The sequence below is a fragment of the Clinocottus analis genome, unplaced genomic scaffold (genome assembly GCF_023055335.1).
Source record: "Clinocottus analis isolate CAN_PGR_092001 unplaced genomic scaffold, fCliAna1.0.p SCAF_10, whole genome shotgun sequence".
Classification (NCBI taxonomy): domain Eukaryota; kingdom Metazoa; phylum Chordata; class Actinopteri; order Perciformes; family Cottidae; genus Clinocottus; species Clinocottus analis.
This window is the reverse complement of record NW_027175821.1, coordinates 9,364,283-9,386,522: the sequence shown is the minus strand read 5'-3', so window position 1 is coordinate 9,386,522 and position 22,240 is coordinate 9,364,283. Positions and strand designations below refer to the sequence as shown.

Here is a 22,240-nt window from a genome sequence, read left to right as displayed (position 1 = left end):
TCCAGAGTGCTGCTGGTCCTTCCAGGTAGTTTTCATTCTCGCTGTTTGATCAAGGACCGATTTAGATCGGCAACCACAAGGGAGTGCAATTAAAAACCTAACAGAAAGAAAATCCAGCAATGCTTCAGGGCCCGAGGACCAGATTTTAGGATCACTTGTGTAAAGCCTGCCTATGTAATTGGCAGAGACATTGTAATAAGTGGGGATCATCTCTCCCTAATCTGTCACAGCCCACCACTTCCATTTGCACTCTCTGCTCTCTGTCATGCTCGGCTTCCGCTGCACCAGCCAGCTCGGTGAGCGCTGGAACAGACAGACCCCCTCCTGACCTCCTGATGGTGGTTTCTTTGAGCTCTCGCTTCAATGTTGTTGCCAACACTATTCCAAATTTGCAAATTTAAAGAGAGATCATACCGGTGTCGTTAATACTCTGCCAGTGTGGTCCCTCTGATAGAACTAAATTGCTGGGTGTAGCCCTCTGCTAAATAAATTAAACAGGAAACAACTCACAAGCGGTTCCAGTGGCTTCACTCCTGTCAACAGTGATAAATTAAATTGGAACTTTTAGGTGAGCAGTCAGGCGAGACCAAACCACATTAAAAGGTGTCACATTACCCTCACACAACTAAATGCATTTACCTATTTGGATTTCTAATTCATTTTCCTACTATCTATTTGTTGCTGCTCCACCTTGTCCTCTCAGAGCTCTAATGATATTACCACTGTGTTTGCTCCTGAAACAATTACATTATTTTCATGCAACTCAAATGTGACTTGAATATATAAGCACAGTGTGTGACACCAGTGCCCTCTGTTGGTCTGATCCTGGCTTTGAGTAGAGGGCTTGTTCACACGAGAGGTGGTTTCATGTGCTTTTGAATTAAAGACACTGCTTTGAGGGGGATTCATCCTTCACGCTTTCTCTTACTCTCTACTTTCATTTCCTGTCAACTCTCTAATAATAGAAAAAAGACCCCAAAAAACATAGTTAAGCTGGGTAACATTTTATTTTTTGTCACTATCATAGTATAATGTAATTTACAATTACATAAATGTGGTTATCATGGATTTAAATACATAATCAGAGTTATAGTTGGCAGAAGAACTGCACTGCATGATGATGAAAGATACTACCAAGCATCAACATGTGTTTGTTTCAGTCTGTTTCTTGTTTGGAAAGGAAGACTTCCTTGTCTTTGTATAAAACACTTTGGGGTTTGGCTGTAGATTAAAGGCACTGGATTCAAATGTTTACATGTTTGCTGCTCGGAAATTCCATGCTTATCCATGTATAATAAAAAAGTGTCTAACAAGCAGCTTTAAACTCTGCACTGCCAACAGCTTCACTGAATACTTTTTAGAGGTTGAATAGCTCCACGTCAGTCAGGTGGAGCTTAGAGCTGCTGGGATCTCACCAGCGATTACTCTGAGCCGCGACTCCTAGAGCCATGATTCGCGGTAGTCGGCCACTAGCGCCACCCTCCAAGTACCCAGGCTTCACTGCAGGTGTGTCTGACAGCCTCCTCTTGCTCTTGTTAAGGTCTGAAAGAAAGGAAGATGAACAACTCGATCATTTTCAGGAGAGGGGGTGAGAACCACATATGACGTTAAAACGTGGAGGACATCAGATTCTCACCTGAGATTGCCAATAACATCTTGCGTCTGGCTCCAAAGGTGGAGATGCCCACTTCCTTCAGATCCTCATCAGACAGAGTGAGAAATGTCTGGTAGTCAATCTGGATGAGTACAGATAGCAGTTGCACCATAATGCTCATTAATTCATATATTCATTCAAGCTTCTCTGGTTGTCTCTATCCACTTGTTCTCCCACACAGGGTGTTGTATGTGTAACTGATGATGAACATGTATTTTCACACATTTATTTTTAATTTTTAAAGTGTTCAGAGCCAGATTAATTGAAAACCTCTACATAAGTGTACCTCTTGTTGTTCAAACACGTCAATGTATTTAATTAGGCCAAGTTGGCTAAGCAGCTCAGGTAGGTCGTCTATCATTTGGGGGGAGGGGCTCCTCTGACTGCAGGTTGACGCTCTCCTGGATGAGCACACACCTTCAAAGTAGCTGCTGCTGCCTGGGAAGCTCTCCACTAGACGTCAAAGGTGAAAGTTCAACGGGAAATGTTAAAGGCGGCAAAAAAAAAAAGAAAAAAATGACCCACACTCTGTTTCCTCGAGCTCAAACAAATACTTACAGGGTTTGTCATTCCTGCTTCTATTCATTGAGGATGCAAATGCAGGGAAGGAGGAGGTGGATGAGGCAAAGGTGGATGGGGGGGATGAAGGGGAGGAGGAGGAAGAGGAGGAGGAGGAAGAAGAGGAGGATGGGACGGGAAGAGATGAAGATGTGGATCCACATCTGTCCCTCCAGTTGTCACAGTTGCTCCCATTCCACATCTTTCCCATCTGAGAAGCCCATGACTGGATAGAGACAGAAATTGTACCAGCATTAAATATGAACTACTTTTCCTTTCATCTGCAAACATTCCACAGCAGCACCTTGTACTTCTGTCACGATCCCTTTTTCCATCTCTTCTCTTTTTGTCAGGGCTAGAGGTCAAACGGTTTCAAGTGATCACATGTTCGCAAGTGTAAGGGGGGTTTTAGTGTTTGAGGTTTAAAGATTTAATGAGAAAGCTCATTGGCCCCTGAGGGCTGACCTGTGGTAGTCGCACTCTCCCACTGGATATTATCAATGCAATGGGCATAGCGAATGCTTCCTCCCATCTGCCTGGGTTTAAAAAGAAAAGTATTGGAGGAATGCCTCATGCTCTAATTAACCTAAGTGAGTCTGCTTCTCTCTCACAGACTACAGAGAAGTCACAGAGCGGAAGTTTGGGAGGTTTATGAAGAGCCAGGAAAAGAAGCTGAAACAGCTCATGTAAACAGGCTGCTGAGGAGTGGCTGTGTTGACTGAGGCGAGGATACCAAGCCCCAGGTAGGTGAGCGTTCAAATGAGCAGTGCTCATACCATGCAGTGAAGCTAAGTGCTTTAAACTGTTAGAGAGCATTACCATTGAATAAGAATGTGTTTGGGGGGGGGGGGGGGGGCGCTTGTTTTAACGCACTGCAACTAATGAGTGCTTTTGCAGCTCAAAAGTTCAGCAAAAGTTAAGCCTCCCAGCTAACGTGAACAATCAAAATGAGTCATGCTAACTCTAGAGCCCATTTTATTTCAGTTTCTTTAACAAGACATAAAGCTAGTTTGATGCTCATTTGTACCTGTTGCTGGCTAGAGTTGATGCTCAGGTAGGGTTTGTAGCTGCGTCGGCTCATGTTGCGGAGTTCCTTGATGGCCTCGGCCGGCATGGATTTGGAGAAGCCGAGGCCACTCCAGGTGTCAGTGGGCGTCTGGACCTCTGTGACCATAGGCTTCCTCTGCATGGCTGACATTACATACAAACACAGTCGGAAGGAAAATTCTGACATAAAACTTAGGGTCTCAAGCAAGGAATGTGATCGGCATATTATCACCTTGTGTGTTAACTAACAGTAGCAAACACAGAGTGATATCAGCATTAATTTTAGAGTCATGTTTCTAGCCACTTTCTCGTTTTTTCAGCAGTTTTGCTCCATGCCTAGTACTGAGAGGAATATATGGCGCTTTAGCTACCGAATGTTGCACTATGTTCAGCAACTAGTCGCTAACTTTGTCTACTGTTCGGTCCTGGACAGGTTGCACACAGGGTTTATCAGAGTGTTTTGCAAAAAGCCGCCTCCTGTTGTGTCTGGGAACAACACTGATTATGTACGAAGTTACATCAAACCAAAACAATGAGCTGAGCACGAGAGTAAAAATGTAATTAACACGACATTGCATACTGTTTAGCTTTAGTCAGTTCATCATGAAAATGCACTGCAGGTTTTCTACGTCTCCTCTGAATTGGAAAAAGCTGGATTCAGGTGTTAAATAATGAATCACAAACAGTACCTCTCCTTGCCAGTATTTGGCATATTAAATAAAACTCAAATGGCTAAGACAGATACACCCTCTTAAATGACAAACAAGTCACCTTGGGCGTCTTTTGACAGTAGAACAGGAGACATGCGAGTGATAAAAAAAAACAACTGCAATAACACTCCAAAGAGTGCGATATCAATAGGATTATAACTAGTAGTATAACTGGTTTTCACTTTGGTATGTGTGTGTGTTTATGTGAGTAAATGTCCCATTCATATACTGGCATATGGGTGTCCTAATGACTGTGAGGCAGATGGCCCATTCAAACTGCTAATTCATAATCCCATAAAGCAACACTGAGGGAATTTAGTACCATTTGGCCACAGATCTTCCCAGTATCTCTCATTCGGCATGATGGATGAGGTACTGTTTCCTGTGTGTGTGTGTGTGTGTGTGTGTGTGTGTGTGTGTGTGTGTGTGTGTGTGTGTGTGTGTGTGTGTGTGTGTATGTGAGTGTGAGGGCATACACACAACTGTGTCTCCATGCCTGTGTGGGTTGTCTGCATTGTGTATATGCCCCGTGTGAATAAAGTGGGGAGTGCCGGTGCCTATTCTATTATAACTTTGGCACGTTGCAGCCTATAAACAGGCCCCCTTCATCAGGTGTCTTGGCAGTGAACAGCACTGAAACGGGCCCCCTCTCAGAAGCCTGCCTCTGCTCAAGATATTAATGTGTTGCCTCTATAACATACTTGAATAAACTCAATAAGCCACTTCATCTTGGATAATCATATGATATTAAATCATGTTTTCTCAACAATATGACCAAAACTTGTGCACTAAATAATTCATTTGATTTAGTGTTGTTTGAGGAGCTAAGTTCAAGTCCAATCTGTGCTCGGTTCCAAAAACAACAGCTTGGCTGTATATACAGGTGGCTGTTTGACAAGCAAAACAACAATATACAGTAGACACGATGGGCCAAATTCCCCTGCAAAATGTCTTTTAATATATCTGTCTACAGAATACAGCAACTAGATCAATAAAGAAAATAAATGCTTGCTTAGCAGTGCCCTGATTGCTGCAGCAGAAGCCGGTGCAGAGCTCTTGAAACCACAGGACAGGAGGAAATATTAAACATTTAAGGGCACTAACCTCTGGTTGCAAGCAATTTCTTCCTCTCATAGTCATAATCCTACAAAGCACAAACAAAAAAAATAGAGAGGGTAAATAATGCATGAAATTGAATTCTTTTTTTTCTCTGGTTGCTGAACACAGGCAGGCACCCAACACTTCCTGCTGTTATCGCATTAAACTTGTTAATCCTCCACTCAGTAACCTTTGAGAGTGAGCGATGGCAAATACAAAGGGAAGCAAGCAAACACAAAAATCAATTCTCAAAATCAAATCGCAACCAGTTCATGGTTGTGTAAATCAATAGGTCACATCAAAAAACATGTTCCTACTGTTTCAATCTATCTTGCTTTCTACTGTTTGATGCAAAGAGGTTTGAAGTCATCTGTTCTCTCTCTTATAACTTCTCCTCTACAAGTCGCTCCACCTCCAGTGTTAACAGTTGTCCAGCGGTTCACAGAGACTTGACTGTCTTTCCATTGAGCTTTGGTTGTAGCCAAATAAGGTTGTCCGGAGATGCAGTGCATCATTTTATGAGGAATAAGAGACCATCGATTCCTGTTTTTCCTAACCTCAGCCTTGGATGAGTCAGCACGAACATCCTGAGTCATCGTCACATCTCTCCTCAGGTTGTTCCTTCGCTCACTCCTCCCTCCCTCGATCTCTGCATTCAACAATCTGGAACATTCAGGAGATAACACCCCACACACACACACACACACACACACACACAGTGGGAAAGACATGGTTAGGTTAAACTGTGATGGCTAAGTCCAACATTCGAGAGCTCATCAACTGCAGCAAAACTACAGGAGGGGTCGAAAGACTAAGTTATGATGCTTTATAATTATGGATTATATTAAAGGAGAGCTGCTCCATGAAAACTGGAAGACAAAAGGAAAATATAGATGAGGTCACAACAAGGTGTGTTTTCTCTAACTGTGTGAGCAACATTTGTAGATTCTCGACAGATCTGACAAAAGCAGGTGTGTGTGTGTGTGTGTGTGTGTGTGTGTGTGTGTGTGTGTGTGTGTGTGTGTGTGTGTGTGTTAACTTTCCTCTTGTGTTAGCTTTCGGTTACCATCTCTTGTGTTAACGGGTCAGTGCCGATCCATGCCTTAAATCAGCTGTAAATACACTAGAAACAATTATCTATCATCCAATTTGTTTCTCATCTCTTGGTCACCTTGTCAGGCTTCCTTATCCATGAACATATTGTTGTACCTTTTAATGATTTTGTTGTGGGCCTCTTGGCCTTATATTTGTTAGGATACCCCTAATTTCAAAAATTAAAAAAAATCATGGAAATACATAAAAGGTTGTTGTGTTACCTGACTATAGGTATTCGAACACATCTCTAAGATTTGCAAGGTCAAAAACACAACAACCAATCAAGCAAATCTTATTTCTATAAATGTGTCGAAACCGACCCTAACAACACAAAGGTCAGAATTTCAACCAGAGCATTTTATAAGTTAGTGAAAAACTAAGTTTTTGTTTTATTTTGTTGAGAGGTTCCTGACAAAGTCAAAAAGCCTTGATGCTATAAACACATTTTATGTTGTTCTTTAACGCATTGTTCTGCAATGCATTGTTGTTCTGTCTGGATATAAAACCTTCAGCCATTAGGCTGTGACTTGGTTTTATTAGTTAGTAAAATCATTCATCTGGGCATTAATGTAAGCCCAATGACCTCACAAGTGATGAAAACAGGTGCTTTTTAACAGATAATGCTCACCTGTATGTTAACGCCTGTCCTGTTGAATGGCGTCTGTCATGGTTGAAAAGCTTGGTAATTTCAGGACCCTGCAGACTCCCCCTCCGTCCCATCGATCCCACCCTGCTGAGGCTGCTGACTGCATCACACCTCTCAGATGATGACATCACCACAACCTTCGCACTCTCATCCTCTGATTGGCCGGACTGGTCCTCATTTTCTAGGATCTGAAGGAGAATTTAGTGTTTCATGTTGATTTATTTTAAGGTTTATTTTGTATTGATAGCGGAGCGTATTAAACTGTTTAATGTGTCAAACCTTCTCCAGCGGCCGGCTGTCTGTTCCCTTCAGTCCCGTCCTCCCCTCCTCAGTAGCGTGAGGTGTGAGACCTGGTGGAGGTGATGGGCGGAGCTTAGTACCAGTCAGCAGCTCTGGAGTGATAGCTGACACAGAGCCTGAGCGAAAAGAGGGGACATAATAAGGGAAACGTAAAAATAGACAAAAGTCTCCATTCATTCATCATATTTGAATGCATAAAACACAGCCTTAATAGAACTGCCAGACATTGATGGTAAACTTAAGGAGGTTAAACAAATAGCTGATATTTATAAGTTGCTGTATTGATAAAGAGAGACTGCACAAAACAGTTAGGAATACAGAATTTGCCAGATATGATTATGTTTCACTTGTGGTGGCTTTTTACATTTTCTATGGCATGCGGGTGCAAACACCTACAAAGATACATATAGTTGTGCATGCTCACCCTGCTCGGAAAGACGAAGCTGCTGCAGCAACATGTTGAGCCAATAGTTGGCCAGCCCGCTACCTGCTAGCGTGGGTTCAGGGGTCATCTCCGTTACCTTGGCAGTCTCACAGAAATCCAACCCGAGGAGCAGACGGCGGGCCTCATAAAGACAGGAGATGTTCCTTTCCAGACCTTTCACCACCGCTGACTGATAAATATATACAGTGGTACATCAGTATTCAACACACCACAGCGTACAAGACTACAGAGGACCGTAGTTTTGCATTCAAAATCCACATTCTAGAAATATTTTATGGACATGTTTTATTTAATACTGTGCATGTAAAAAAGGCAACCACAAGCTCTACGCTGTAGTCCTATTTAAAAGTGAATTTAAAAAGATGAGACTGGCAGGCATCAAAAACAAAATTACAATTTAATTGAATACAGGGTCGGGGTGATTCTAACAAGGATAAAGCAGCAAAGCTTCACTGATAAAGTTGTACCTTGCTGGTCTGTTTTACTTTGGGCTTGACACTAATGAAGACTCCCAGGTTTTGCATCATCTGAGTCAGTTTACAAGGATCTGCTTCGCCATCTTCGCGTATGTCAAACATCAAACACACAGGTAGGCAATCCTAGATGTGCATATCAAGACACATACATACAAAGAATGTCAAACAACAACAGATTAAGAAAATCCAAATATATTTTGACACATACACACTTGCTACCTCACATGGTTGTTCTATATTTAATTCTGTGCAAACAAAACAAAACTCGACTGTACCATGAGCTGCTGCCGAGCCAGGCACACTCCATCAGGGCTGCCCTGGATGAGCAGTGACGGAGGGCTCTGAGGAGCACTGAGGTCTGGTAGGATGATCTGGGTCTGGGTCTGGTGCATGACACTCAGGAAGTGAGCTCCGTTCTGCCCCAACAGGAAAAGATGCTGCTGGGATGTGACATCCATCTGGCTGCTCACTGTGCCGCCTGTGACCTCTGACCCCAGCAACAGATCCATCAGGATGCAAGTCGCCTTCTGCCATGTGATGATATATATTATATATATATATGTATATATATATATATATATATATATATATATATATATATATATATATATATATATATATATATATATATATATACATGACATGCTAGCATACATCATTACATTTAGACCTTATCCTAATGTGTATGAACTGTGAAGTGGATTAAAGTTGAATCTTAAATGTTTGACACTAACCTTGACAGCAGCTGCGTTGCCCTGCAGGCCCCAGACGGTGCAGCAGCTTTCATAGAAGTTGGGTTGTGCTTGAGGATGAGATGGTACGGCCCTGAAGCTCACACTGACCCCCAAAGTCTGCGCTACCTGCTGGATGAGCGGGGAGCCTGCATCTGGCACAGCCTGGGGTACCAGGCAGACTGGGAGGTCAAAGGTCAAGGACAATGGCTGCAAATCCTAGGACAAGAAAGATTGGATGGTAAACAGAGTGTGATGGAGGGAAGACAGAGAGCGGAGTGCGGAATAAAGAGGTGTGGGACAGACAGTGGCTTTTTGACAAATATACCTGTCTTCTTTGTGCCAGACATTCTATTAATCATTCTATTGATTGCTGCGTCGTGACTGGAGTGAAGAAATTGCATTTTGAGACAAATAAATATTGATCTTGGGGAGTGTCTGCTCAGACTGTACATTGACTACTCACTCTTATCCTCCTCCGGGCTTCCTCCACTCCTTCTATGGGTCCAGCGATAGAGACCTGGTAGAAGTTGATAAACAAATGAATATTGAATGTAATTTGTCTGATGTGTCTTGTCAAAACAGAAGTCAGTGGCTGCTGTAGTGTCTCGTGCATCATAGATTGTTACCTGGTTGCTTTTCTCTCCCGTACCGTTGTGGCGGTTAGAGTCAGGGAAATGGATGTGACACGATGTGACCTCCATCACCTTTTTAATGTTTCCACCGCCTTTACCAATCACGTGGGAGTGCTCTGTGTAGGCCACGTCCATCTTAAAAGTCACCTTGTTGACCTGGATTTTATATAAAACGGCATGTAATTTCTGCAGATTACTTTTGAATACTTAGTTCAGTCTACATATGTCATTGTCTTTTTATTGGTGCTGATTAAACATGAAATAGAGCCTGCCCTTATGCACACAGAAGCTACAAAGTCTCTCCCTCCTCCAACTTAAACTTTATAAGAAACAGATTTAGTTACAGATAATTTCTTGTAGCAAAGAAGAACACATGTAAAAGCATGTCAGCATCTATACATTATGGACATAACTGTTAGACAGATTGTGATAATCAATCACCACAGTCCCTCACCCTGGTTTCCAGCACTTCTAGTATCTTCTTTTTGGCTCTCAAAACATTGTCTCTCTTCCCTTCCACCTTCACATGTGGATCTAAATCAATGTAGGAGTTCAGTTTAGGTCCTATACATTTGAAACAATTACAGTAAATAGGAAATGGTGAATCAATCCATTGAAACATAAAAAGAACTGTGACAGGAAAGAAAGGAAACACAGAACACTGATGTGGTGTCACCTTTCTTTGACTTGGCTCCGATCTTCAGCTTGGACGGCCATCTCACCTGAGTGTCAGTTTCTCTCATCACCTGTGGAAGCACAAACAATGGGAGAGGGCGAGGAAATAAAGAACGAGCTCTCATTGTATGCGACAAATTGCAACACATATGGGAACACACATATCCTGAAAGACAGCAGATCTCTTCGACCTCAGACTACAAAGCCTGATTTGCATTTCAAAGACTGCAATTATCACCTCCATAAAACCAGTAATCACTGGATAAAGACTATAAAACAAATGTTAACATGACAATGTTCCAACTGATTTCCAAGCTACATTCAACCAGAAGTCTGCATGCACTAATGATCAGCTGTGGCCTTCACTGAGGAGAGCTGCTGGATTCTCTTTTAGTCATGAACAAAATGCTTCCTTATGTAAACTTGTACTTACTCTCTCAAAAAACTCCTCTCCTGTCTCCCCATCTCCATGCTTTGGAGCTGAAAGACACATAGCAAGCAAACATTTAAAAAAAACAAACAGACAGATAAAGAGAGACACACATTTTAAAATTCCTGCAGTGCGATTCATCACGTTGTGTTGGTCAGCTGCACAAAGTTCCTCTGTTTACCGCACAAGTGTTCAACATCAAGCATGTGTGCAAAGTCAACATTTAAATGTTGACCTGTCTGAGAATTGCCAAGCGACTGGAACAAGAGGTTGCCGGGAACATAAACAATTTTAAAAGGCCATCGCTCCACGGTGACATTTACAGGGTTAGGGGGTGCAGGAACGCCCCCGCCCACCCTCATCACTCGGGGTTACGCTGGCCAGAGCTGAGGAATGGGAAGAGAACAGTGTGGGGTGGAGAGAGAAGGTGGTGGTTGGTGGGGGAAACCACAAATTAGCCTTGAGACAGCTAATCACATCATGATGCAAAGACCTCCCACTTGACCAAAAAATTGAGAGAAAAAAACAACTGCAAAAACAAGAAGGAATGTGTAAAAATGTTTTAAAAAGAACACTCCTCAGCCTATCTCAGTAAAGTCTCAAGTGCAGTTTGGCAGGTTATCCCCTGAGAGGATGAGATACAACATTTACGCCTAACTGACACAGATTAAAACAGCCCACAGTTATCTGAACTGAATTCGCTCCAGCTTTCCCATCGGGAGTCTGTGTGAGGACAAACAGACACACGTCAGCCTCTATCTGCAGCGGTAGCACACACAGAAAGAGTTTCCCCAGTAGCACAGGAGAAGCATTTGTCATAAACCTGCCCAGCAGCGATAACTAACGGAGGCCGTTACCTTTGCTTCCCAGACAGGAATGATAATAGCAAAAGATACTTCTGAATGCAAAAGCCCTTCCCGGTCATAAATCATGGTGATACAGCATCAGGGGTTTAGTGGAAGGCAGTTACACCGATGGTGACAACAAGGACGCAGCCAGCTGGATGCCCTGACAGACACACAGGGTCAGGTAGATAACAGGCGCTGTGAGGAAGGGCACGCTGGGACAGGGATCTGCCCCACCATCTTGACGCATGTCAAACGTCAGACACCCGGGGCCGACAGGCCCCGCAGATACGCACAAACCACACAAAATACGTAGCATGAAATAGCTTCTGAAAAAACATTTAAGGGGGAAGAGTGTGAGGATGAAGGTGATAACAGTGCCAGTGGAAAGCTATGGAGACAATGTGCATGGTATTGACAGTATTATGAACATCTCAGCTCACTCACCATACAACATGTTCTCCAGCTTCTTCCTGTCGATCCTGAATCTCTCCTCCACCCATTCTGGGTCCAGACTCTTCCCTCTTGCATTATCCGGCCCTTGCACAGAGCTACTACGAACTTCCTCCTCTTCCTCATCCTCCTCTCTGTCACGTTGGGCCTCGCTGGGCTCAGGCATCACTGCTGAGTCGGGTTCTACGCTAGTTGTCAAGTCAGGCTGCTGGGGTGCTATGATGGCCGGGACCGGAGAGCTCTCCTCAGAGGTGCTGGTGGCCATAGCAGGACTGAGCCCTTGTCAGTGTTTGTGCGTGTGTGAGAGGAAGTCTGCATGTGTGTGACCAAGGAGACCAGCAGGGAGAAAAAAAGCGGAGAGAGGGGCAAGAAACACCCCATGTCTTTTCTTTAAATCCCCCGCCCCCTTCATTTAATTTAGTACACAAATCTCGCTTTCTCTTTCATGCTGTTCGAGGTTTGAAGGATTTGCTGCAATGGCCTTGCAGTGTACAGATGTAGAAAGAGAATCATGTCTTTATTTCAACAGAAACCATGTCTTCTCTATTTGAGGGGCTCTAAACAGAACAACAAACTAAATCTACAACTTCAGTTGAGGCTCAGTCTGCTCTGCACAAATCCTCTATAATCCTCAATTCCATGTCCACAGATTATGTGGATAGATGGTCAAGGCCTATGACAAGAAAAGATACATATTTCACCCTCTCAACCCCCTCCACACACACACACACACACACACACACACACACACACACACACACACACACACACATGCTGAAAACGACTCTCACACCAGCCCACACAGCTAACAAAATAAAAGAGTCATCCAGTTGGGTTCCACCGCACGTCTGTCCATGTCTGTCCCCCCCTTCCTTCTTCTGAATGAGAAGTACGAGGGCTTGAGATTCCAGAGGTCGGGGTGAGGGGAGTGGAGGGGTGTATCGCAGCAGTTGGTGCGTGGTGTTTGTGTGAAAGGCGAGCTTGCACCAAAGCTTGGGAAAAGACAACACAACATTGCAAGTAGAAGTACTGCATTAAAGTAATACATTAATTTTCTAAACTCATATATCTGAAACAGGTAAAGACACTGCTTTACAGTTAGGGTTAAATATTAACAATGTATAGGGTTAATTATTAACAATATATTTATAGATAGATAAATAAGAAAATAAGAAAATCTATCACTAGATAGATTTTAAAATCTGAATAAGAAAAGTATAACTAGCTTTATAAAGTAGCATCCAATTAAAGTACTTCAGGAGTGTATAAGTACCTATAAATTGTACTGAAGGAAAGTAATTGAGTAAATGAGCTGCCAACAACAAGCAGCCCAGAAAGTTGTAAACTCCAGTGACAGGGAGGACATGGTTTAAAAGTTGCAAAAAAGCAAATGTGATTTAAAAAAACGTTTTTTAAATTAGTTTTAATTTTCCCAAATTGGAAAACTCAAGTACAGACTAAAACATGGGTAAACACAAACTGCTATTAGTCATGTCTGGTGGGACTCTGTTTCCAGTTCAACTCTGTGTTTTACGTATTGCTCACACAAATTTTGCCTCAGGCGAATCAGCAAATATCATTTGGCAGGGCAGAGAGAAATCTTTCAAACATTACAAACTACTGCGGGCTAGACTTATTTGCCCGAGGAAGATGGTGAGTGAAAGACTTGATGACTGTGTCACCATGGAAACTGGTCAAGAAGTGAATTATTCCACGTTTAATCTGACTTTACAACAGCAGATCTGCTCCCTCCAGCCCCCTGTAGCCCCATCTGACTAGAAGAGTGTGTGTTTCCAGTAAGAGTCGCGACGTGCGTCACTGTTTGATCTATGGGCCAAGTAAAGAAAAGCCAAACCATCCTGCAGGGTGACTGATGAGCTGTGGGTGGTGGTAGATAGATAGATAGATAGATAGATAGATAGATAGATAGATAGATAGATAGATAGATAGATAGATAGATAGATAGATAGATAGATAGATAGATAGATAGATAGATAGAATGTGTATGTGGCACACAGTTAGAGTTAAATATTAAAAAAAGAGAGATAAATACCTTATTAAGAGCATTCTACCAATGTGTCATCAAATTCCATCTTATTTGTACAGAGGAAATAAAATCTTTGTGTGTGTATATATATATATATATATATATATATATATATATATATATATATATATATATATATATATATATATATATATATACCTAAATCAGCCTGTTAGAACCACTTCGTGCTGGATGGATTAATGAGAGACCCCTCATGTGAGCCTGTCGTTCCCCGCCGCACCGCATGGTTGCGCTGCGACGTCTTTCCAGACTCTCTGAGTTGCGTCATCTGAGACACTCGCGGGTCCTTTTCCGGTGTTCCGGTGTTTCGGGCTGAAGCTGCTCGAGTAGACGGACTGTTGACGCTGTTCGTGGGGCCAGACGACCCTCAGAAGAAACTCAACATGCCTTTTCCCTTAACGCTGCTTTAAACATAGACGAACCATGTGGAGAGTTCAAGGTTTTGTTGGAAGAGGTGAGAGGAATTGTCACGTCCCAAGTTGTTTTTTAAGTAGCCTTTCGCTTTTATTAAGAAATAAATGGTGATACAGTGTAATGTCAGCTCTCCGTTGTTTTTAATAACAGCCAAGTCAATTAATATACATACAAACGTTAGTTTCTTTCGCTAGTTTCTAACTTTACTGTCAAGCCAGCTAACCTGAATGTAACTGACACCGCCCCCCGGTTTATTTTGGTCAAAGTTAGTGAAGTGAGGCTCTCTACCATCCGATGAATAAATACATGTTTGTTTATAAGTCTATATTCATACTGTATATTCCTGCACCATAAGGAAGCATACTTTATGTATTTTACTACTTTTTAGTTGCCATGCCCTAGATTGACTTAGTTATTACTGAATTGTATAATTTACTTTGTGCTTTTGTGTGCACTGCACACATTTTTGTAAATTCCTACACAATTAGCATGAGATAAATACCCTATTTTTTCTTAGTTAGATAATATTTCAGGATTTAGATACTGCTCTATAACTACTCTAATAATACATTTCATTAGTTTCCTATAATTTGCTCAAAATCACCGAATTAGTGTTTGTAAATTTGTAGAACGTTTTCTGAAAAGGATTTTTTTTTTGACGTGCCATTGTAGTTGAAAGTGCGACTGTGTTCACTTCTTGCTAATTAATTCCAGTCTTTTTTTTTTGTCAGTAACTGGCAGTTTACAGGTCAACATGCATAGAGAATGAAGTTGCAATGATAAACGCATAATGACTTGATTGGTCTGGAAACCAAAATAATAAAATAGAAATAACTGTCTCTGATCCAAGTCTCTTTTTACTCTATACTTAGTATCATATACGTTCTTTTTAGGAAATGTCCTCGGATTTTTGTTTCAGACGTTACAGAGATCACATGTTTTGTTTATCTCACATAGTTTTAAGGAGGCTGAATCTTGTAGGACATTTGAATGTTGGACATTAATGTCTCATTTCTGCTGGTTTTGTCTTCCCACCACTTCTCAGTTCTGCATCGATGCCATGGCAGCAACCCCCTGCGATTGCCCCAGAACCAGGGCCAGTCTCAGGGACTGGGGGAGGTTGAGGTCATTAACAGCTCAGTTGTCCTCTCCACCACTCAACACTCTTCTGATGACAGGTACTTTCCACACCTCAACCTTTTCTTTTTTCACTGTTCAAACTTTGTCCAGGTCTGAAACCTAGAAAACGAGTAAAGAAAAGTACTGTGATTCTACCTTTGATCTCATGACTGCTTTGCCCTCAAACCACCGGCCATTTTGTTAGCTGATGAAAAGAAAACCTTTGAATTAAGGTCGGACCTCAAAGACAACCCATTCCCATTCCTTTCTTGTTCCTTTACCCCTCCTTTGAACCCGTTCTTGACTTGTAGCACCCTCACTGCCTCTCTTTCAACTGGTTGCATCATACAGTAGCATCTCCTGTACACATGAAGAGGGTTAGTCGAGGACACAGAAACAAAGCCTTGTGCCTCAAACTAAATATTTCTGTGATGCCTCAATAAAATAAAATTGTCATTTTAATGTTTGTGCTGTTTTTCTGTCAGCTCTCAAAAAGAGGACGATGGAGAGAGGAGGAAGAAACGGAGGACCTTTCATCTTAGCTTTGCTGAGCTTCCACCTTACACAGCCCTGGATGCTGTGGGATTTGTACGTCTTCTGTTGTGACATTTTGAGATGTAAAACACCTAAAATAGTTCCTAATTGTGTATAAACTAAATACTCAAGGGAATCACAGTAATTGTTAGTATAAGGTAAAGTTAAAATTTATGCAACCTTTGAACATATATGACTGAATGAGTGTTTCTCTACAGGGTGCTGCAGCAGTTCTATTAATGCAGATCTGCAGGAGGATCCACTCCCAGTTCTCCTCAAGCTCTGAGCCGAGTGCCATCCCTGGAGCCCTGACGGCACCTTCTACCTTGCCCAAGTGTGGCTACCGAATTCTGCTGGAGATCTGTGAGTCTCATTATTGTAAAGAAGCATATGATCAACTGGTGGTTTATCATTTTATATAATCTTGTGATCAGAATCCTGACTTTGTTTTGTTGCACCTGTCTGGATTCTCTAGTGTCGAGACGAGATGTCCTTCCCAGAGGAAGGAGTGTGTTTTGTCTGCAGGAGGCGCCAGAGAGACAGACCCAAGATCAGGTTCAGAGCAGCAGCAGCAGTTCAAGTGATGCCAGTCTCCACAGCAGCAGTGATCCGGCCCATCTGACTGCTGACTGCTCCATCTCTGACCAACAAAGGGCACTCCTGAACCACAAACCTACTATACCTGGTTTGTTCAGAGCTCTATGGAGATTGTTTGAAAATCATATTTATCTTAAAATGTTGTTAAGTTAGTATTTGTGGGAGCAGGATAATAAAGCCTGGTTCTTGCCTGACTCACAGAGGAATCACTTCTGTCAGCATCCTGTCCTCTGCGGGATGATGCCAACCGAGCCAACACAGAGACAAAAGATGCCAATGACAAGGTGGACATCTACCTTCTTGAAGTTTATTTTCATAAAAGATACATATTTTGCTTTATTCTCGCAGAGAACTGACTTGTCATCTAATCTTGATTGTTGTTGTTGTTTTGTATGCTCTTTTTTTTTTCAGGACCGGCTTTCGGATGAGGAGAGGATGGCAGGAGCAGCACTGGCTCTCAGACATGTGGGAGATACCAACATTCCTGTTGTCCTCAACATCATTGGTACAGATTTTTTGACACAGTAAACTAATTCATTTTCATACTTTCCTTCCTTCCCAGAAGAAGACTTTTTAGTCTTCAAGTTTTTCATATATTCGGCAATATTTGTTTTCCTTAGCTGATCTCTTCATCTTTATGTTTTTTTGCAGGTTTAGAAAGTACCAAGAGTGAAAACTACGAGGAGGCTTTTACGTGTTTTGTAGCTGCAGCTCAGCAGGGCTACAGCAAGGCCCAGTTCAACACGGGCGTGTGCTACGAGAAAGGAAGAGGAGTCGTCAAGGACAAAGACAAGGTGAGAATCAAGACGCACACTTCATTTTCTTGAGTGTTTCATCATTCTGAAATACATCATAGTTGCTTAACTCCTATGTGAGAAACCAGTCTTAACATTATTCTTGTGTATTTCCTTTTTCAGGCTCTGTACTACTACTGGCAGGCAGCGATTGGTGGTCACACACAGGCTCAGTACCGCTATGCCAAGCTGCTTCTGACCAGCAGGGGGCACCAGAATTTAGAGGAGCTGAACACGGCCATCCACTTACTAGAAAAGGCTGCAGCAGCTGGACTGAGCAAGGTAGGAACTCATCACAGAATCTTATAACTCTTCCTAATTATTTCATACAATGTCTTTGCAACTCTTGTACATTTAAGTACTGTTTGACAATACTAAAAATTGTGCTTTTCAACATTAGTCTCATACTGTTATGAGATATCAAACTGTACTTCAACTTTAATAATTTAAGAATGTATTTAGAAAACTTCTGTCAACAGATTTATTTGAATATGCCACAATAGGAAAAGCAAAAGCATAAATAATTAAGTAAATACATATGAATGTTTGCTGATTTCTATTTAGCTGCTTCAGTTCCAGGGTCCTGCTGTTAATGTTGGCTCACTCTCACACTGTCATAACTCACTTTGACATTTAAATAGAACAAAGCCAACTCTCGTAGTATTAATAGTGTCTGCTGGCTCAGTCTGTGTTAACTTTAATTCTCAGAGAAAACTCAAAGATTTAAAGCTATTGCATTTCTACAAGGTGACAGAAGAAACAACAGCAAAACTACATCAAAACATCTGTTTAATGAAATAAAAAAATATATATATCGTATAACTTGGAAGTATAATCCAAGTCTTTTTTCGTATATTCTTGTGGTCAGTTCTTCCAATGTGCTTGTTTTGGGGAAGAAGTGAGCATATGACACGACAAACAGGTCTTGGAATATACTGCAGGAATTGTCAGAGTTTGTATACTGATGTTTTGATATGGTTTCGCTTTTGTTAACAATAGGACCCCCGAGACGGTCTGATCGCGGCTGAGTTTTTTTATAATGCAAATTGCTCTGTTTAGTTTAGTCGAGAGACCAAAGGCATCAGGAATTGCTTGTAGACGGTTCACCAGAAATAAAGGATTTATAAATATTCATAGAAAACGTTCAGTGTTGCAATTATCGTTATGAGTTTATTTAATAAAGTCTCCAAAAATACACTGTAATTCAAGGCTGGAATACAAATCTTCTGAAAGATATACGATCGCACCAGAGCCCTCATCAAAACCTGACAACGTTAAGTGTCTTATACGACATACTTTGACCTGAAATCTACAATATAGCAGAACGTTTTATTAGTGTATTTTTGCATTGTAAAGCACATTGATCCATTTGGATGGGAGATGTGCTGCAGCAGTAAATCCATTAAGGGCCATTATAATTCTAATTATATCCTAAAAGAAGTGAACCAACTCTCTGCTTCTCTTCCTCGTCAGGCTCAGGTCTGCCTGGCCTCGGTCTACACTCAGGAGCCAGTGAGAGACAGAAGCAGGTCTGTCCAGTACCTGAAGATGGCAGCAGAGAGCGGAGTGAGTGCCCTTCTAGATGCTTCTAGACTAGAGTTTTATCTCTGGCTTTATTGCTGAGATTTCCTGTCCCCTCCCACTATACATTAATTCTGTATTTGTAAACAGGGTATCCCCACTGTCTCCTGTTTTTTTAGTATTCCCAGAAAAAAAATCCTGACTTATACTGGTTGCTGCAGTTGTGTTTTATTACTGTTACTTCAAATCACTTTAGAGCTACAGCACTGCTGATTGTCCCGTTGTTGAGTCACACAGAGCTGTTGTGCTTCTTCAATAGTCACATAGTCCCTCCTCACTGCATATGTCTTTTTTATATTCCTGGTGTTTGTTTTTAACGTGTAATATTATGTTTCCTGCCTGTCTTGCACCTTGTCATGTTCTTGAAGATGAAATAGCCATAACCACATGTTTATTTTTGATCATGTGCGCAGGACGACACAGCCCTGCTGTTTTTGGGTCAATGTTTTGAGAGCGGCTTCGGGGTGCAGCAGAATCAAAGGACAGCGATTGAATACTACAAGCGAGCCGCTAACGCAGGCAATAAGCAGGCGAAGAGCTTTCTGACACCTCTGAATGGTACACGCAGTCATGGTAGGCAGAAATGGAACATGTCACATTTGTATTCGTCATTGCGTTTTGTTAATACTCGCCCTGCATGTGATACGCTTTTAATGAGCCAAGACGGCAGGGATTATATCTGTGAAAATCAGCAATTGATTTATTATATCCGTCTCCATATCCTTCTCCGCAGAGGATGCAGTGTTGCGCTGCATCCGTTCAGCTCCGTGTTTCTCTGCAGCAGACCGGCAGCTCCAGCAGCCCCAGCAGCCGCTCTCCTCTCCAGGCAGTCGTGTCCCTCCCTCCTCCAGTCGCCCAACCGCCCTTCCACTCCTGCCTCACTCCTGGAGCACCGGGAGCCTGTGTGTGTCCCCGGCACTGTCCTCCACACCGCTTCACCTTCATCTACAAAGCGCTAAGGGAGGAGTCTGCCAGTGGACTGTTGGGGTCGGATAGTTATCATGAACCTGCACAGGCCAAACTGAGGAATGTATTTCAGAGAAGAAAGGTCAAAGTGTGTCAGGTGTGTGCATATTGTGAAGTCTGCATTAGAGTAAATCGATTTTATACTTTACACATATGTTTTTATAGACTTTTTGTTGGAGATGTTTTATGAAGTTGAACAAGTTGTTGAACGGGTTTTATAATATTATGTGGAGAAAGAAATATTGAAGCTATTTTTATTATTTGGTGCTGTAAATTATAATGTTGTGTGTGACTTATGTTATACTGTCAATAAGAAATGTGATCTATGTGCCTTTGGGGAGGTTGAGCATCTTAGGTGGGTCTTAACCTCTTTAAAAACAAACTGATTATAATCGTGTCTGCTCTATTGCTGAAACTGATAAAGTGCTTTAAATTAGTGTTCTATCTTAACATTCAGTCTACACTTACTGTATTTTTGTAAACAAAGGAAAAGATAAATGCTTTCTGGTATTCCAGACTTTTAACTAAAAACAGATGCACTGTGATGAGGATCTTGTACTGATGAAGACAGAGCCCAAAACATTAAAAAGTAAATATCCATAAAAGCTGTTATGGCTGTCTTGTTACTTTGTAATTTTAAACAGTATTTCAAGTAGTTATGTTATCTTTCTTATTTAATTTATTCATTTTTTACAATAACTTAATTTAGTGTTACAGAGGAAGATGTGATCTTCACTATAAACCCGGCCATTCATATTTCTCCAGACCACTGCATGACGTAAGACTCCGATGATGTGTGAATCCATTACCTGAGTTGCAAAATAACGCCGGTAGATTTATTATGGTTGCGTCTCCTCCGTGCGCCGAGCGTCCTGCGTCCGCCACGCTGATTGGCTCGCTGCGCTCCGGGATCCTCTGGCGCAGAGAGAAAGCTCAGCTTGGCCGCCAGCGAACACCGAGCCGGGCTGTGAGGGCAGATGATGTGATCCGATACGGGCGGGCGGCTGCAGCTACGGGCGGAGTGGAACTTAAAAGCGGCTGTCGACCTCGGACCTGCTCACTCTGTGTGCGTGCGTGTGTGCGTGTGTGTGTGTGTGTGTGTAAGTGTGTCGTCGTGGGAGCGGAGGCGCAGAAGCCCGGAAGCTGACTGAAGCGGTGAGTGGATGTAAATAGATGATCTCGATGGGATGCGCTCCGCTCCCCTCCCAGTGCGGCGGCGACTGGATGCTGAAGATTTACTGCGTCTGTTCACATATCGACAGCTTTACTTCCGCAATAACAGCAACTCCACCCATGCTTCCTCGGCGTCATGGTGGATTTAAAGATGATCCAACGCTGTTTGTGAAACAGCCGCGAGGCAGCACGGAAAGAAGGGTACAATAGTCCGCCCATGACATCATCGACTTTTTAAGTTAATCGTGTCCCCAGATTGGGCTTTCATCTGTTGCATTTCATTTCTGAAGCAGTGGGTGCAGTTCAGAGTTGAGGAAAGAGGCCTCGCATTACTGAGAGTAAGTTGATAACGGAGGATTTCCTCTCGGGCTATGATCTCTGTCAGTATCTAGATATTACCTGACGATGAACATCCAAAGCATATTGATGTGAAGTGATATAAAGTGGATTTTTCTTCGTCGGGTGACCTTCAGGTGTGGAAACAGTCTTGTCTGTAAAGCATATAGACGGTAAAAAGATATTGAGCAGATAATGATCATGTTTGGACACCTTGCTCTAAAAACAGATGACATATGTTGTCTGTCAAGAAGTTGTATTATTATTGTTATGGAAGACATTTCTATCTGCTTGTTTGATACTCTTGTATTGCTGTAGATTTTACTGCTATGTAAGCATAGCACACCCAAAGAACAGCAACAGAATTAAACAATTAGTTAGTTGTTGCATAATTGTGTTATTAAGGTTACACATTTTGTTGCTGTCCCGTGATCAGCTGCTAACATCTTGTGCATCTCCTGAATGACCTCTGCTGTTGGAGAGTACAACAGATTTATTGAGAACAGTTTAACTACCTCTGTGTGTTGACTATACCCCACTGTCCTGCAAACTGCTGTGTCATTCTCCTCACTCTCTCCCTCGCTAATAACCGTCCTCTCTCCTCCCCACTTCCCTCACATCCTCTCTTCGCTCCACTTTGTTTAATTAACGGAGATCTGACTCCTTTGTTCGGGCTAAAGAAAGGAGAGGATGGTCCAGTTTGTCTTCAACTTATCTATAACGGTACACCAATAATAGAAAAAGGGAACAATGAGGAGTTGAAATGTTGTTTGCTTACTACTCCTTGTCTGTGTTAGGGGTTGTGTCAGGATGTGCAACTCATCCTCTGAGTCATATTTGTTGTTAAAAGCTCAATTCAT

At 42.2% G+C, this 22,240-nt stretch overlaps 3 protein-coding genes across 7 annotated transcripts in view; 2 read left to right on the top strand and 1 right to left on the bottom strand.

Moving 5' to 3' along the window:
* Nucleotides 1-997: 997 nt before the first annotated feature.
* On the bottom strand, nucleotides 998-21,117 carry bicc2 (bicaudal C homolog 2). Of its 2 annotated transcripts, none has more exons than XM_068586730.1 (19): nucleotides 20,681-21,117; nucleotides 10,504-10,550; nucleotides 10,072-10,141; nucleotides 9,850-9,929; nucleotides 9,390-9,551; nucleotides 9,227-9,280; nucleotides 8,764-8,979; nucleotides 8,305-8,556; nucleotides 8,021-8,152; nucleotides 7,533-7,722; nucleotides 7,088-7,224; nucleotides 6,791-6,996; nucleotides 5,625-5,730; nucleotides 5,074-5,113; nucleotides 3,240-3,403; nucleotides 2,213-2,438; nucleotides 1,941-2,107; nucleotides 1,637-1,736; nucleotides 998-1,542 (listed from the first exon to the last, which is right to left on the bottom strand). In XM_068586730.1, exons 3-19 carry the CDS (start codon nucleotides 10,136-10,138, stop codon nucleotides 1,412-1,414), a joined length of 2,430 nt encoding a protein of 809 aa, XP_068442831.1. In that variant the 5' UTR covers nucleotides 10,139-10,141; nucleotides 10,504-10,550; nucleotides 20,681-21,117; the 3' UTR covers nucleotides 998-1,411. The 2 variants fall into 2 exon arrangements, with proteins under 2 accessions (XP_068442831.1, XP_068442822.1); XM_068586721.1 differs by lacking the exon at nucleotides 20,681-21,117 and adding an exon at nucleotides 11,793-12,402.
* Nucleotides 14,171-20,470, top strand: dele1 (DAP3 binding cell death enhancer 1). 2 transcript variants are annotated; one of them, XM_068586763.1, is made up of 12 exons: nucleotides 14,171-14,320; nucleotides 15,326-15,458; nucleotides 15,885-15,987; nucleotides 16,152-16,296; nucleotides 16,409-16,618; nucleotides 16,732-16,814; nucleotides 16,942-17,035; nucleotides 17,182-17,324; nucleotides 17,448-17,606; nucleotides 18,798-18,890; nucleotides 19,319-19,478; nucleotides 19,639-20,470. In XM_068586763.1, exons 1-12 carry the CDS (start codon nucleotides 14,290-14,292, stop codon nucleotides 19,899-19,901), a joined length of 1,617 nt encoding a protein of 538 aa, XP_068442864.1. In that variant the 5' UTR covers nucleotides 14,171-14,289; the 3' UTR covers nucleotides 19,902-20,470. The 2 variants fall into 2 exon arrangements, with proteins under 2 accessions (XP_068442864.1, XP_068442855.1); XM_068586754.1 differs by having other exon boundaries at nucleotides 19,319-20,470.
* Nucleotides 20,769-22,240, top strand: part of LOC137791611 (amyloid beta precursor protein binding family B member 2) — a 34,631-nt gene continuing 33,159 nt past the window's right edge. For 2 of the 3 annotated variants that reach the window (XM_068586709.1, XM_068586691.1), the window contains exon 1: nucleotides 20,769-21,026. The gene's annotated coding sequence lies outside the window, so the exon portion shown is untranslated. The other variant, XM_068586701.1, reaches the window with a different exon arrangement.

Excerpts from the sequence above, each read along its gene's own strand:
- bicc2 (XM_068586721.1), bottom strand. The coding sequence starts at position 12,063 with ATGGCCACCAGCACCTCTGAGGAGAGCTCTCCGGTCCCGGCCATCATA. Across the intron at positions 9,930-10,071 it reads CGGAGCCAAGTCAAAGAAAG|ATCCACATGTGAAGGTGGAA; the intron begins GTGACACCACAT and ends ACATTGATTTAG. Across the intron at positions 3,404-5,073 it reads GAAATTGCTTGCAACCAGAG|CCATGCAGAGGAAGCCTATG; the intron begins GTTAGTGCCCTT and ends ATGTAATGTCAG.
- dele1 (XM_068586754.1), top strand. The coding sequence starts at position 14,290 with ATGTGGAGAGTTCAAGGTTTTGTTGGAAGAG. Across the intron at positions 14,321-15,325 it reads TCAAGGTTTTGTTGGAAGAG|TTCTGCATCGATGCCATGGC; the intron begins GTGAGAGGAATT and ends ACCACTTCTCAG. Across the intron at positions 15,988-16,151 it reads CCCTGGATGCTGTGGGATTT|GGTGCTGCAGCAGTTCTATT; the intron begins GTACGTCTTCTG and ends GTTTCTCTACAG.